Source organism: Glossina fuscipes, unplaced genomic scaffold, assembly GCF_014805625.2.
Source record: "Glossina fuscipes isolate IAEA_lab_2018 unplaced genomic scaffold, Yale_Gfus_2 28, whole genome shotgun sequence".
NCBI classification, from domain to species: Eukaryota; Metazoa; Arthropoda; class Insecta; order Diptera; family Glossinidae; genus Glossina; species Glossina fuscipes.
In genome coordinates, this window is record NW_023998423.1 from 14,954,046 (window position 1) to 14,967,357 (window position 13,312).

The 13,312-nt window shown below is 35.0% G+C and overlaps 1 protein-coding gene across 8 annotated transcripts in view; it reads right to left on the minus strand.

Annotated features, from left to right (window-relative positions):
- The window catches only part of LOC119636214 (nephrin), a 324,897-nt gene that overhangs the window by 171,397 nt on the left and 140,188 nt on the right, over positions 1-13,312 (minus strand). For all 8 annotated transcript variants that reach the window (XM_038031458.1, XM_038031450.1, XM_038031451.1 and 5 more), the window contains one exon: positions 472-608. In XM_038031458.1, coding sequence (XP_037887386.1) covers positions 472-608 — 137 coding nt within the window. The remainder of the gene's footprint in view (positions 1-471; positions 609-13,312) is intronic.

Below are 13,312 nucleotides of genomic sequence, written 5' to 3' on the forward strand. Positions count from 1 at the left end.
ATTTATATATATATATATATATATATATATATATATATATAGATATATATTCAACACGATGTCGTCGTTAAAAAGGCAAGAAACCAATTTGCATTTTATCATATGCTAGAAAATCCAATACAGACAAGCCCATGCAATCGCGTGAGTGCAGGGATTAAAATAAAACAACAACAAATGATAGGGACAACGACAAACTATACGTGCAAAACAAAAAAAAAAAAAAAAAAAAAAACAGAATGAAAACCAACGCTTGGTAATTGTTTCTGCTTTGAAATGTAGGGATAAGGTGCCATACCCAGATATTTACATAAAAACACTTTGTGTGGATCTGCCTGACGAACATAATTTGTTATTAAAATTCTAATAGTTTTCCTGCTCTCTTTTTTCCTTTTGCTTGTCACTTTGGTTAAACGTGTCGTTGGTGGTGGTCGGTGGTGGTCGGTTCTCGTATGTCATCATCATGCCACTTACCCTTTTATCGTTCTTATACCAAGTGAGAGTAGCCAGTGGATTACCACCCGATGAAACACATAACAATTTTTGTACGGAACCTGCTGGTATTATTTGTCCTTCCATATAACCGGATATAATAGGCGGTGAGGGTGGATCTAAGAGAAAGAGAATAAGAAACAAATATGCAATAAATATACAACAACAAGAAATTGAAAACAAATTATGTAATTTTGTAATATTTTTTTTTTTTTTTTTTTTTTTTTTAATGACCAGTTGTAGTGTTACTTATTATGTACAGCTCAGATATACAAATGGTTTAATTTATAGCAAGCGCACGTACTTTATTATATAAAAGTCTTTTGGGTAACAGAAAATAGTTGTTTAATAAATTATCTCCGTATTTACGGAAACATAGGATGTTGCGCTAACTATCATGGAATGCTTGAAACTTTAGAAAATAATTTGAATAATAGCCACGTATCTTCTATCGGGTGCGTACACCGCCGTCCCTCTGTGTTTTACATGACATGCTCGTTTAACAGTAGACGTTTCAGAGAATTAATTCTTTTCTAGATTTTCTTTGGATGTACGTGAATACAGAAAATGTTCTAACTGTGCTCGCTATAGCCTGTATATTGGGCAGATTTTTCTTATGTTATCAGAGCACTACGTTGGAAGAAGGAACGTTATGTTAACATAACGCATTAAAAGTGTTAAAAGCTTCTTGGTAGTAAAAATACTTCACAAACATGAGTTTATGAGATAAATAGCGTAAATGTCGCCAGAAAGGTCCACATATCGCAAATAATACAAAGCATGCGGCGTTCATCACTGATGAAAAAAACGTTTCTGAAGTCCACAAATATCCTACAGATCATATGAACGAAACATGATATGATCGGTGGGAAATGCGGTAACTGTCGCATCTTGTAACAAGGCTTATCAAAACGGACTGAACATGCGATGCCACCCTTCACTCTAGTCAGACGATAAAGTATTTATTAAAGAAACTATCGCTGAGGAACGCTGCGCGTTAGAGGGTTGTCAGCCTGGTAACGTCGGGACGGCCATCCAAGTCGGGCAGAGAATTTTTCCAGCACAGCATTTGGTATACAACAACCCTACCCGCTGTATGCACTAGATATCCCTCCTCGTTTACTGAGACTTCTTGTCTGCGTGTAAAAAGTGCCCGCCCGTCGAAACATGGATTCTGTTGCGGACTATGACAAAAGAAGGGATGTCAAATTGACTTTTTGGAATGCATCCTCTGCCAGAGAGGTGGGGAGAAGTAATAACTAGGCGCGGGCAATGCTTTCAGTACTCGAGCTAAAATCTTCTTCCGCACTCGAAAATCCTAATGCCTGGAAACGAAATATTTTTCATTTTTTTATGTATAGCTGATAACTGTTTTCCTAAAAAGTCCAAGTCGCGTATGATATGACAAGAAAGCGCTTCAATCAAAGCTAGAGTTTTTCTGCCAACCATCAATATTGCTTGCAAAAGTAAACTTAAAACGGTTATCATCACATATAACTTGTCGCTCGTAAAAGTTATCCGAAAAGCCTTAAATTCCAACTGGAACGTCACTAACAAAGTTAGGAATATCACTACCGCTTCCGGCGAATTTTCCTTATGCTGAGCCATATCAGCTTCTTGGGAAAATGGCGTGTAGACCTATTAGTCGAATCTGCATCTTCGGGGATTGACATTGCAATATACCAATGGTTGGTTAAGAACTGTACTCTCCCAACCTGGAGTTGTGGACAAAATCTTACGATTACCCGCATACCTTGTGAATACTAAAATGTTTCGAATATTTAATGATTGGTACTCGGAACTTCTAATCTTATGCATATATATATATATATATATATATATATATATATATGTTGAAAGTACCTAAAGAACTTTATAAGAACGACCTTACTAACCACTCTAAACTACTTTATCTTTAAAAAAACAAGTAAAAAAATGACCGTGGACCGTGACTGTCCCCTTAGGTTGCTAAAACGAGATCTCAAACTAAGGCATTGTATGGAAAGTGTTGGAAGAACTGATCCGACCCGAACCATTTTTAATTGCATTTGACGTTGGATTAAAACCCATAGGGGCACCAGAATCACATTCTCAATCGATCGGTATAATAAAAAGTGGGTCTATCTTGAATCCGCCTGGATGTTGTGTACATCATTTGCTAATGCTCATCCTACTTTTAATCTCAACATTTGTTGAACAATAATATTTTCGAAACATGTTTCTTCACAGGATTTAGATCTTTAGCGAATGCCCACTTTTAGCTCTTCTCCGAAAGTTTTGTTGTGATATCACAGCAGCCGATCATGAGTCTAGACACGGCATTGTTAACGTAAGCTAAATTTTATTTAATTATTTATTTAATTATTGTCTATATATTTTGTAAATAAAAGGACTGCCGGATAACTTAGATCGTATGCTCGCGAATGTTGAAAATTCTACTGCGCTTGAGATTTGAAATCGCGACAATTGAGTTGTTGGTCGCCATACTTTACCTACGCATCTACTAATACGGATTAGTTAAATATTGTTATATCTAAAGAACGTACACAAACACTAGCTATGTAACTAATGCTAGAGAAGCTGCAGTACGTGAACACGAGCCTCATTCCGAAATTAAGGAAAAGAATAACCTAATGAAACCATTCGGTATTTGAGAGAGTAGACGATAACAATAATAGGATCACGTTTCACTTAGATACCCTTAGCCATTTTTATTGGAGAAGTGCATTAGTTTGAGTTATGATTGAATTTTTGATTGGATTTTTTTCTATTTGCCGAATATTATTTAAATTTAATTTGTAATTAAATAACAATTTTTCACTTTCATAATTTTTTTTAACTAAAAGTCAAAGATTGAGTTTACTCGCGTTGTTTTTCCACTTATTTTGAACAACATGACGCTGTCATTTTAAAGAGTGGAAAGAATTTTTTAAACATACTGATGAATATTTCAACCTTTTTCATAAAGGCTTTGACATGCGTTTTCCTAGTATGAGGTAAGCAGAAGAAGAAAAATTAATGTTTCCTTTCGTAAAATTCATTTTTCATTTCTTTTGTTGGTTAATACAGTATGACCGTCGGCGTGCGTACGGAAAGGATAAATGTAATAAAAATGAAAATTATGACATATAAAAAAAGAAAAAGAAATTAAATTGCCCGAGTACCTTAATCACATTCACCAGTTTTATCTAACCCCGCCGTACTAAGAATAGTACTATAAAACCTTCAGTGGTCAGCGGAAATGTGAAACACAATTTGCCATAAAACGTTCAGTGCTTGACTAATAAAATGCTTATCAAATTTTACAAAACTCAAGCTGGTGGAAAAACGATACAAATATAACTGCGCTCTGCTCACAATTATGTTATGTTATATTTAATAGGAGTGCACGAGCAATACACATGCTATCCCATTTTCACTCATATCCCTATGCGCACCTATATCTATGGAAAATTTAATAAAAATTAAAAAATGCACACACCGTACATAATGGAAAGCGTATAAATGCTCTACGTTAGATGAAGCATATCCTTAAAGCAAAAAAAAAATAATAATAATAAAAAAATAAAACAAAAAAAAAAAAAATGATTACATCGCGATATTGCATCACATACTCAGCTAACTTATGAAATGATGAATAAAAACGAGTTGAAATTTTTTTTTTTCTGTTTTTTTTTTTGTTTTATCATTTACCAAAAATAATTAAAATTATTTTCACTTCTTGTATGTATAACGAAGCATAATTTTTTAAGCGCTCTTACTGTTTCAACTGAGATAAGATAGAAAAGCTTCATTTTACAACCAAAAATCTACCCCGCACTCAGAGAACCTCTGAAACATTTCTGTTAAGTTGAGTGCATTAGCAAGCCTTTAGTGCTTTAACCTGTTCAGCTGTTATGTCCTTTGCTTGTCAGGTATTTTGAAATTCATAACTCAGAAGTTGTGACACAACTGCTGTTACTGTTACTATTTTAACATACGGAAAATATCGTTTGTCAGAATTGTACGGTACGCACCTATTGCCAAACTTAACCGCTCTAATCACCTCTGTCAAAGTCAATGACACCGACATATGCGGTGGATGCGTGTGCGTGCATAAGCATACAAGATCTACAATGAAGTCACATACCTAACAATAAAGAGCACATATATACATACATAAGTCATTGAAAGTTGTTCTCAAAAATTTCGTCCTAAATTAAGAGTGACACGTTACAGAATAATTGTGTTAACGTACTTCGATTAATCTGGCCAAACTATCTGTCTTTCTGTATGTATGCATATAGCACATTTTTGTCTGTTTATGCGAACAACATGAGAACTTGTATGGAAAGAAATGTGAAGGAATACATATAAAGATAAATAATGTAGACCATACGCTTGCCAACTTGCGGCCCTTGGTTGCTTACTAACAGATCTCTGTCTAATCAATCAATGTACAGACGAGTAAAAGAAAATATATTTATAAGTTCAATTTGATTGGTGTCTCAAGACTCCATGACTAAACTTTAAACCGAATTGCTTCGCTCACCTACGTTGTAAATATTTACCCAATTAATAGGACATTAAACTAGAAACATTTATTATTTATCGTCAGTTGTACAATGCTTAAACTCGAGTTGTTCGTTGTTCCTTTTCATAAGATCGAAAGAAGTAAGATGTTCGGCTGGTTTCACCTGCATAACCCTCTAAATATAATCCATATTAAGCAAAATAGCTACGGCCGACCATTAACTAACCCACAGTTATTTGAAAGCCACCATATAACTAACCATACCAACATCTTCCTCCATCCTATAGTTATTCATATAACGAGTTTTCATTACAGGGGCAGTGGTACACAAAGTGGACCGATTCACACCATTTTCAACGGCAAAATTCAATCAAAATACCTCAAAATGTATGATCTGTAGGTTTGAACGCAACAATACATGACTAGACATCAGACAGTAAGACGAAGAGACAAGCTCGATCGGTATGATACAAGGTGGATCTATCTTAAGTCCTTGTGGGCGTTACATACATCCGAACAAAGTTGATAGACCTTGCACCACAACTGATGTAGGGTGTGATTAACTTATCTGATTTGGGCCAAATAGGTTCCAAGAGCTCCATTGAAAAATGCACTTTCGTATGCCAAAAAGGTCTAATTTTTAATATTTTATAATTCGAATTGGTCCTTAGTAAATGAGCTACACGGAATTTGGATCGCATATGTTTATTTTTTAAACTGTACCATCTATAGGGGCTATCATGGGCAGCAAATGCTTCTATTGCCATAAAATCCTATTTGTGCTTCGTTATGATGAAAGCAAGCATTAGAAGCTTCCACAAATAAATGAAGTTTGCTAAATTTGGATCACGGCGACCTTTGAGTATTTTTCGATATGAGGTCTTTCATGAAAATTATGCATTTCGATAATATAATAATGTATTATTTTTGGTGTATTATTAAGAAAATAAGTAAATGACTGCACTAGGCGAAGGGGTGTACGCAACAGTGTTCTCGTTTATTAATATTTATCTTTATACTGTTCCTTTTTTTCTAACAACGATGACGTCAGAAGTGTCCCGTTCCAATACGCAAGTTTTCATGATACATATGTTCTTGTATGAAAATAATGTAATGTTGTACTGGGCGGTGTAGGGTATTCAATGGTCGTCCTCGTATCACTACAATGTTCTGATTTGTTTTCCGCATAATATCTTTCTATAAATACTTATGTAAAAATTTCTCGTGACTTTTCGAGTAAGTGAAAAAATAAGGGACAACTTTGAGAATTGAGTGACTGGAATTATTTCATTGTAAAAGCTTATGGTTATTTAACATATACTCCGTAAAGGTTGGTTCACTCAGCAACTTTCAAAATTATCGATTTTTTCTGCTCTTCATTATATTCTCTATTCTCTATTTCATAGATTATGGAAAAGTGTTTGACAAAGTGCAGAACGAATATAGAAAGAGAAAGAAAAGTGCGGAACAGATATAGAAAGAGAAACAGCAGAAGTCGGCAAAAGTTATGTCAGAACAGATAATATTCATATAAACAGACGGGTTTAACAAGCGTGTATTGTGTCTCCTCTTCTTCCTCTTACTCTGAAGTAATCCTTTAAGATGCTATTGAAAACAACGAAGCAAACATTAAAGTCAATGGGCAATTGATCAATGACACTAGTTATGCGGACGAGCTAAAAAAGACTATCCTAGCAAATATAGTGCAGAATTTACAGACAATGGTTCAAGCTGTAATTGATCAAAGTAACAGCTTTGAGTTAAACTTACACATGAGCAAAACAAAATTTATGATCGTAAGTCGATCAAAAACTTGATATGCAAATGTCACTCTATCAATTAATAACGAAAATATAGAAAGGTTTCCCAAGGTTGTATGTCATCGATCCATATTACAAGAAGACTTGGACAGTGACGAAGAAATAAACAACTATGTAGTATCTGTGATAAACATTCTCGCTCTCGTTAGCGAAAATGAAGATATCGCACTTTGGAAGTGATCTAAACTTTTCAAAGGACGCGGCTATGTGACAAAAACTCAGCCACGCTTCTTATTATAGAGCACGAAAATGTATTTGCTTTTGCGATAGGTGCACAAAAATTCGTTCACTACCGAACATAATTTTCTTCGTTGTTTTTTCTGATTTTTCTTGATTTCTTGCCAAAATTATTTTTACAGATTTCACCTTTCTTTGTTTTCTTTTTTTTTTGAACGGCCTAAGGAGCATAGATTGACTTGTTTTTTAATTTTTTGTTTTCTGCTGAGTCTTAGAAGCGAGATTTATTGCTTAAGATGTTATGACGTTTGCTCATATGATAATTGAGTTTCGGCTTTTTCAATGTCACTTCCTTGTCTTTATATAAGCGCGAGAGTAAACAGCTGCCGCTTGCCTCTTTTATATTCGCCAACGTTACGTACAACACACTCTTAACGACCGTAAAATGTCGACCATAAAATTTGGAAATTCAATATGATAGCAATGCGATAGTTATGTCTATCTTGCTGAACGAATCCTCTTTAAAGCAATGAACATACATACATACATGTGTTTAGCGTTTTATTTTGTTGTCTTAGTGTCCTGCAGTTTCAGTTGTTTTGTTATTGTGACGAGATGCGAAACCACTCAACATAAGACAATGGACACCACTCGCAATAAAAAACTACGTGTATTTGTTGACTACACTTCCATCCATACACGTAGTGAGTGCATCAGCAAAGCAGACTAAGCGATTTTCATGTACGCATCTGGAAATGTATTGAATTTCCACAACGGCAGAGCAGCATCAACATGTATACAAACTGATAGAAAAATACATACGGATGCGGTTGTCAAATTACCCTATCACGTAATCTATCATACATACGACGATTCTTAGATATGTGGTCACTTACAACCTTCGCAATTTCGGAACGAATCTATAGCAACCACTGCTAAATATTGAAATCTACACAGAAAAATTAATTACAATTTTCGCAAAAGAAAAGTATATTCGCCTTGGGATAAGTTCAATGCGGTATAACAGGGAAACGGTTACATACTCCATACCAAGTTCACTTAAGGTCAATATCATCATCATTCAGATTGTTGATAAAGTGTTTGAGGTTATGGTAGCTCTCCATGCCCTCCGCTAAGTTTGCTCTATAGAATCTAATCTGACAGATTTTATTTTCTTAACAATTTATACGCCTTTGGTACCGAATTTTAGAGTAAGCTCATCATTTGAAATCTTCAACATGAAAATTCAGACTTTTCTTTAAACTTAAGAGTTGCAGCCACAAACCAAAATGCCTATATGTTTGTAGGATTTTACAAACCTGCATATATATAATTTTGCGAACTTTACAAAGTCTGTGGTAAGAAGAGGCGTAATCGTATTCAGACTATTCTACGCTACAGGGCTCTTTTTCTCACAATTTATTTTTCAAGCACATTAAGCTAACTAGAGTAAGCAGAGTTTCGGGCTCAATTTCATTTTATTTGAATTTCAAAATTGCAAAGAAACCAAAGCGAGTTCCTTTTGCAAACATCCAGTGTAAATCTAGCAAGTCACACATCATGCGATAAGCTTTAGACTTTTATCGAAAGACTTTGAACTTTTGGACTGGATATTGTCAAATGGAACGTCAGATTGACCCTGGTAATCTAAGCATCCGGTGCTCTTAAGAAAATCAGTTCTTACTATTCTACCTCAATTTCTTCCCCTTCCTAAATGTTTAGCGAAATTATTCGCTATATTAGTTCACCACCTCACAGTGAACCGGTATTCAGCTGTTGATCTGTATATTAAATTGAAAATTTTAAGGAATCATCTGAAATATTTTTTCAGGATTTCGAATACTTTCTGATTTAAGTTCTAATAATTTTAAAATTTTAAATCGTAGGAATATTTCGAAGATTTGATGCTTTTCAAAATCAGTCGTACTACGTGGTTTATAAGAAATTTTAATCTTTTTTTATTTAACCCTAAACGGACCACGATGTATCTTAGAGTCACATTTGAACATTGAACTTAAATTTCTTGGCCCTTTGCTACTGCATACCCATCAATTTTCCCAAATATTTTATTGGTCAAAATGTGACACAAGTAGTGTCTTCGGAAGTAATCGTGATATCGAAATTAACTCTTTTCTCAAAACGTCTCTCATCATCACACGATGTGATTCATAGTCATACACATAGTACATAGTTACGCTACGCTGTGGAATATGCCTAGTATAGAGCAAACTTTAGGGCAATTCTACTTGTCAAGACATGCCTTAACATGGAAAATAATAAAGAATTTGCCAGTGCATGTGTACCGCAGGAAGTGCAATTACTATCACAATGGGAGAGGTACTCAAGCTAATATTCACTTGATATTCGTTTTTGTAAAAAATTGTATATTCATCTAATTTATTATTTAGTCTTCAAGCTTGATTATGATTTTAAAAAAAGTTATACTTATACATAGTAAGCGCCTTTTACAGAAATGGCCAAATGAGGGAAAAATTATTCTGTCTGAGGGAAAAATTCAGTGATACTGATGATTATGAGGCCGGCAACCAATTATAGTGATTCAGTACAGAAACCTGAGTAATTGCAGCAGAGAACAACAAAAATGTTGATGATGAGCTTTATTTGAGTAGCAGTAGTGAGTATAATGCAGCATCGAATGAATGCTTTCCATTCTACCGTGGAAAATGCGGCACGAAATGAAAAAGCCACAACCGGCCCATCGCATTAGAGATAGTATTGTTGCCTTAGCGATAAAGTAATTATCAACATTATTGGTAAATACTCCACAAGGAAGAACAGCGAATGGCTGCTGGTAGACGAAAAAAAAAGCATAGCATATCGATTCGTAAACATTCTGTGGCCTTCTTATAGATGGAGGCCTAAAAAAGCAGTTCGTTGACTTCTGGATCTGAATATCTATTTCCGAATTCAAATAAAATCGAAATCGAAATTGCGACGGAAACTGTTCCTAAAAAGTTTAATGCAAGGCATGCAAGATGTTATATCACCTGAGAGCGGCATTCGATGTCGCTCTCACAAGAAAACATTCGAAGTCAGAACTTGCGTATATAATAAAAACGAAAAAAAATGATATTTTAATTATTCTCGTGATTCTCATAAGTGACTGAGAGTCACATCGTGGTATGACTTCTTACACACACACATACATGGTACGATTGGGGATCATTTTCTTAACTTTCGGCATCATATAGTGCATCCTGTTAAAAATCTAAACTTTTCCAGCTTGGATTCTAGCGGGTAAGCAACTCGGCAACTTTCTGGTGCGGATTGAGCGTTTCAATGTTATTTTTAAAGCTTCCAAAGCGAGTTGTTTTTTTTTCCAACGTTACAAATAGAATTACAAAACTAACAGCGTCCCGTACGTAGAAGTTGGAAGACATTTTTGTTTAATATGTTCACACTTCCCGTGTACTACGCGTATACGCCTATGCTTTCGGCAGACGTAAATAAGAATCGAGGAGAAGGATCAGCAGTAAAAACTGCGCCTATAAGCACTGTATTACATTACAATTCTATCTCTTTATTTCAAAGCCGCAACAAATTTTACGCAACCATTTGAAAAAAAAAAAATGTGAATGAACACCCGAAAAAATAAAAGATTCAGTCGTACAGCAAAAAAAAAAAAAACAAAAAAGAAAAAGAAGATAAACAAATGAAAAAGTATACAAAGAAAACAAAAAAAAAAGAAAAAGAGAAACAAAACAGAAATACATAGAAAAAATGTACGTTGATACACTTTCCTAGTAACATTCGTACGTAACATAAGTTAAAAATCTCTTGTTTGGTAGCTTCGGTTGTATAACTGTTGTGCCCGTGCCTAAGTAAGTATGCCTATGTGTACCCGATACAGAAACAATAACATTGCCGTTTTATATGCTTTTGAGTTGAAAATGCATAGGTAGTGTACGTACGTACAAGTACGTAGTGTACTTTGTAACATTTTTTTTTCTAGTCTCTTTTTTTTTTTTTTGTTGCATTTTTCTTGTAAATATAACACAACGCCAAAATGAATGTCCTCGTACTGCTTGAACAATTTGTATATATGAGATGAGGGGGAAAAAACAAAGCAAAAGTTATGGTCGACTAATCTGCTTATAGGGGAGACTCTTGCTACTATGGTTATCACCTACACATGCTTGGAGGAGGTTAGATGCTTGCACTCTGGCTTATCCCATGTGGGGGACGACGGCTTAGGTCAAATATGAGAGACTAGGTCTAACGAATAAGGACATCAGTGAAAATGGTCAAGACCTCCAACTACGCTTTTTATTTTCCCTTTAAGCACAATGCGGGCTTGAAATTATTAAATGTTGTAAATAATTTGTTGTTAGATAAACTTGCTGACATTGTGTGTGAAATAAATAAGCGGCTTTTGTAGTTTGTTTTTTTTTTTTTGTTTTTTTTTTTTTTGTTTGATAACAACAGCGATTATCATGGTAAAGTGCATTTTCAAAGAAACAAATAAAAGCTACCTGAAGAGCCCAGAGTCATGAGACAAGGAAACCAGACTCTCCGTTGTACGTTTCTTGTGCCAGGTTAGAAGTACGGGAAAGTAAGCATCAAGCCTAATATAACAAGCTATGTAAAAACGGTGACGACTTACTGCTACTACCCTGGACTAAAGCTATAAAGCTAGACCTCTTACAACTAGCTCTGCCTAGACGGTCAAGTTATTGCCACAATCGAGTGATTTCACCATTCCCTGCTTCCTCGACTACTACCGTCCCCGAATAGCTGTTAGACAAACGTACAGACAATATGATGCCGGCTGCAATTGTCATTGAGCCGCAAATCTAGGTCTGGCGAGTAACAAATGATGCAGAAATTTCCAAACCGGCGAACTTTGCCATCAGCCCTCCTCCGAACCTGAACAATACGTTATGCTTGTGAAGCTTTCGTATTTGATCCTAAGCACCTTATCGCCTGCTGAGTAAGAAGTATTTGAAAATCTTTTATGTGGAGTAACTTCTATGCCGCACTGTCACACTTTTCACTTTGATCTCAGCGTTCACGGAAACAACAACAATCGCATTATAATGAGCGTAGGAAAACTACAGTTCCTTCCGTTTGTTATTCTTGCTGAGGCGACAATTTAAGCTTTAATTGATGTCTTCTAGTTAACGTCGCAAAGGTAGTCTTAGCAGCAGTAGTAGTAGTAGCCGCAACTAATCATATTGATATAAACACTCTCACCGATCATTGTTTTTATGACAACTATTGTTGAGATGTTACACACGTCGTGAACAAGTTAATGCATCTTTTTGTGTTAAGTAAAAAAGGAAAGCAAAAAAAAAAACCATATTACACAAAACTAAGAAATGTACGAATACACGTCAACACGCACATATTCACACATGCATATATACTTAAATTCACATGCATACCCGTTAACAACCATAGTCAGCCACACGCTAACACATATACGTAAATATATATATGTGGCATAGAACTTGGTAAATTGCACCCGTGGCAGAAGATCTACTCTACGACTGTGGATATTATGTATGTATGTGCCTACGTGCGTATGCAATGAATGAGTGTTGCTGATGATGCTTACGGAGACAGGCTTTACAGTTTGCCAACCAACCAACCAACCAACCAACGAACCAACCAACTTTTCCTTTTTTATGAACTTTTAAATGAGAATTTGAAAATGTTAACAAATAACTGTGTCACTTTGTATAGTAACTATAGTTGTTGTTCTTGTTTTCAATGTTGTTATTATTATTGTTGTTGTTGTTATTGCCTTTATTGTTGTTTTCTACTCTTCTATATTGTGTAAGTTGTCTTTGTTGTTTCGGTTTTTTTCATCCTCTCCTTTTTTTGTTTTTGTTTTGCTTTCTTTTTTTCTTTCATTTTCAATTTAGTTTGTTGTTGTATTTGTGGATTACTTCAATGACATAGAAACGGAAAGGAATATATACATATGTATGCATAGGGAGAGAGAGTGAAAGGCATAGATCTGGTGGTTAACTGAACTTTATTGATTCTACAATGCTCAACTTTTTCAAATGTTTACACTATTTTCTTGCAACACCACCAATATAAACAACAGGAACGACAACAATTGCAAAAAGCATAACAACGTTAACGTCACTAACGTCCACAAGATAGTAGGCGAAGACCGTGTTCTCTTCTTGCACTTTTGAATGATTCTGTTACCATTGCTGTTATTGTTGAGTATAAATAAAACGCTTAAATAGTTGTTGACAACGCTCTTTTTTTTTTTTGTACTTGTTTATGTATTTATTATTTGTTTTGTTGTTTCTCGCAAAAAATTCATAAGAAATTT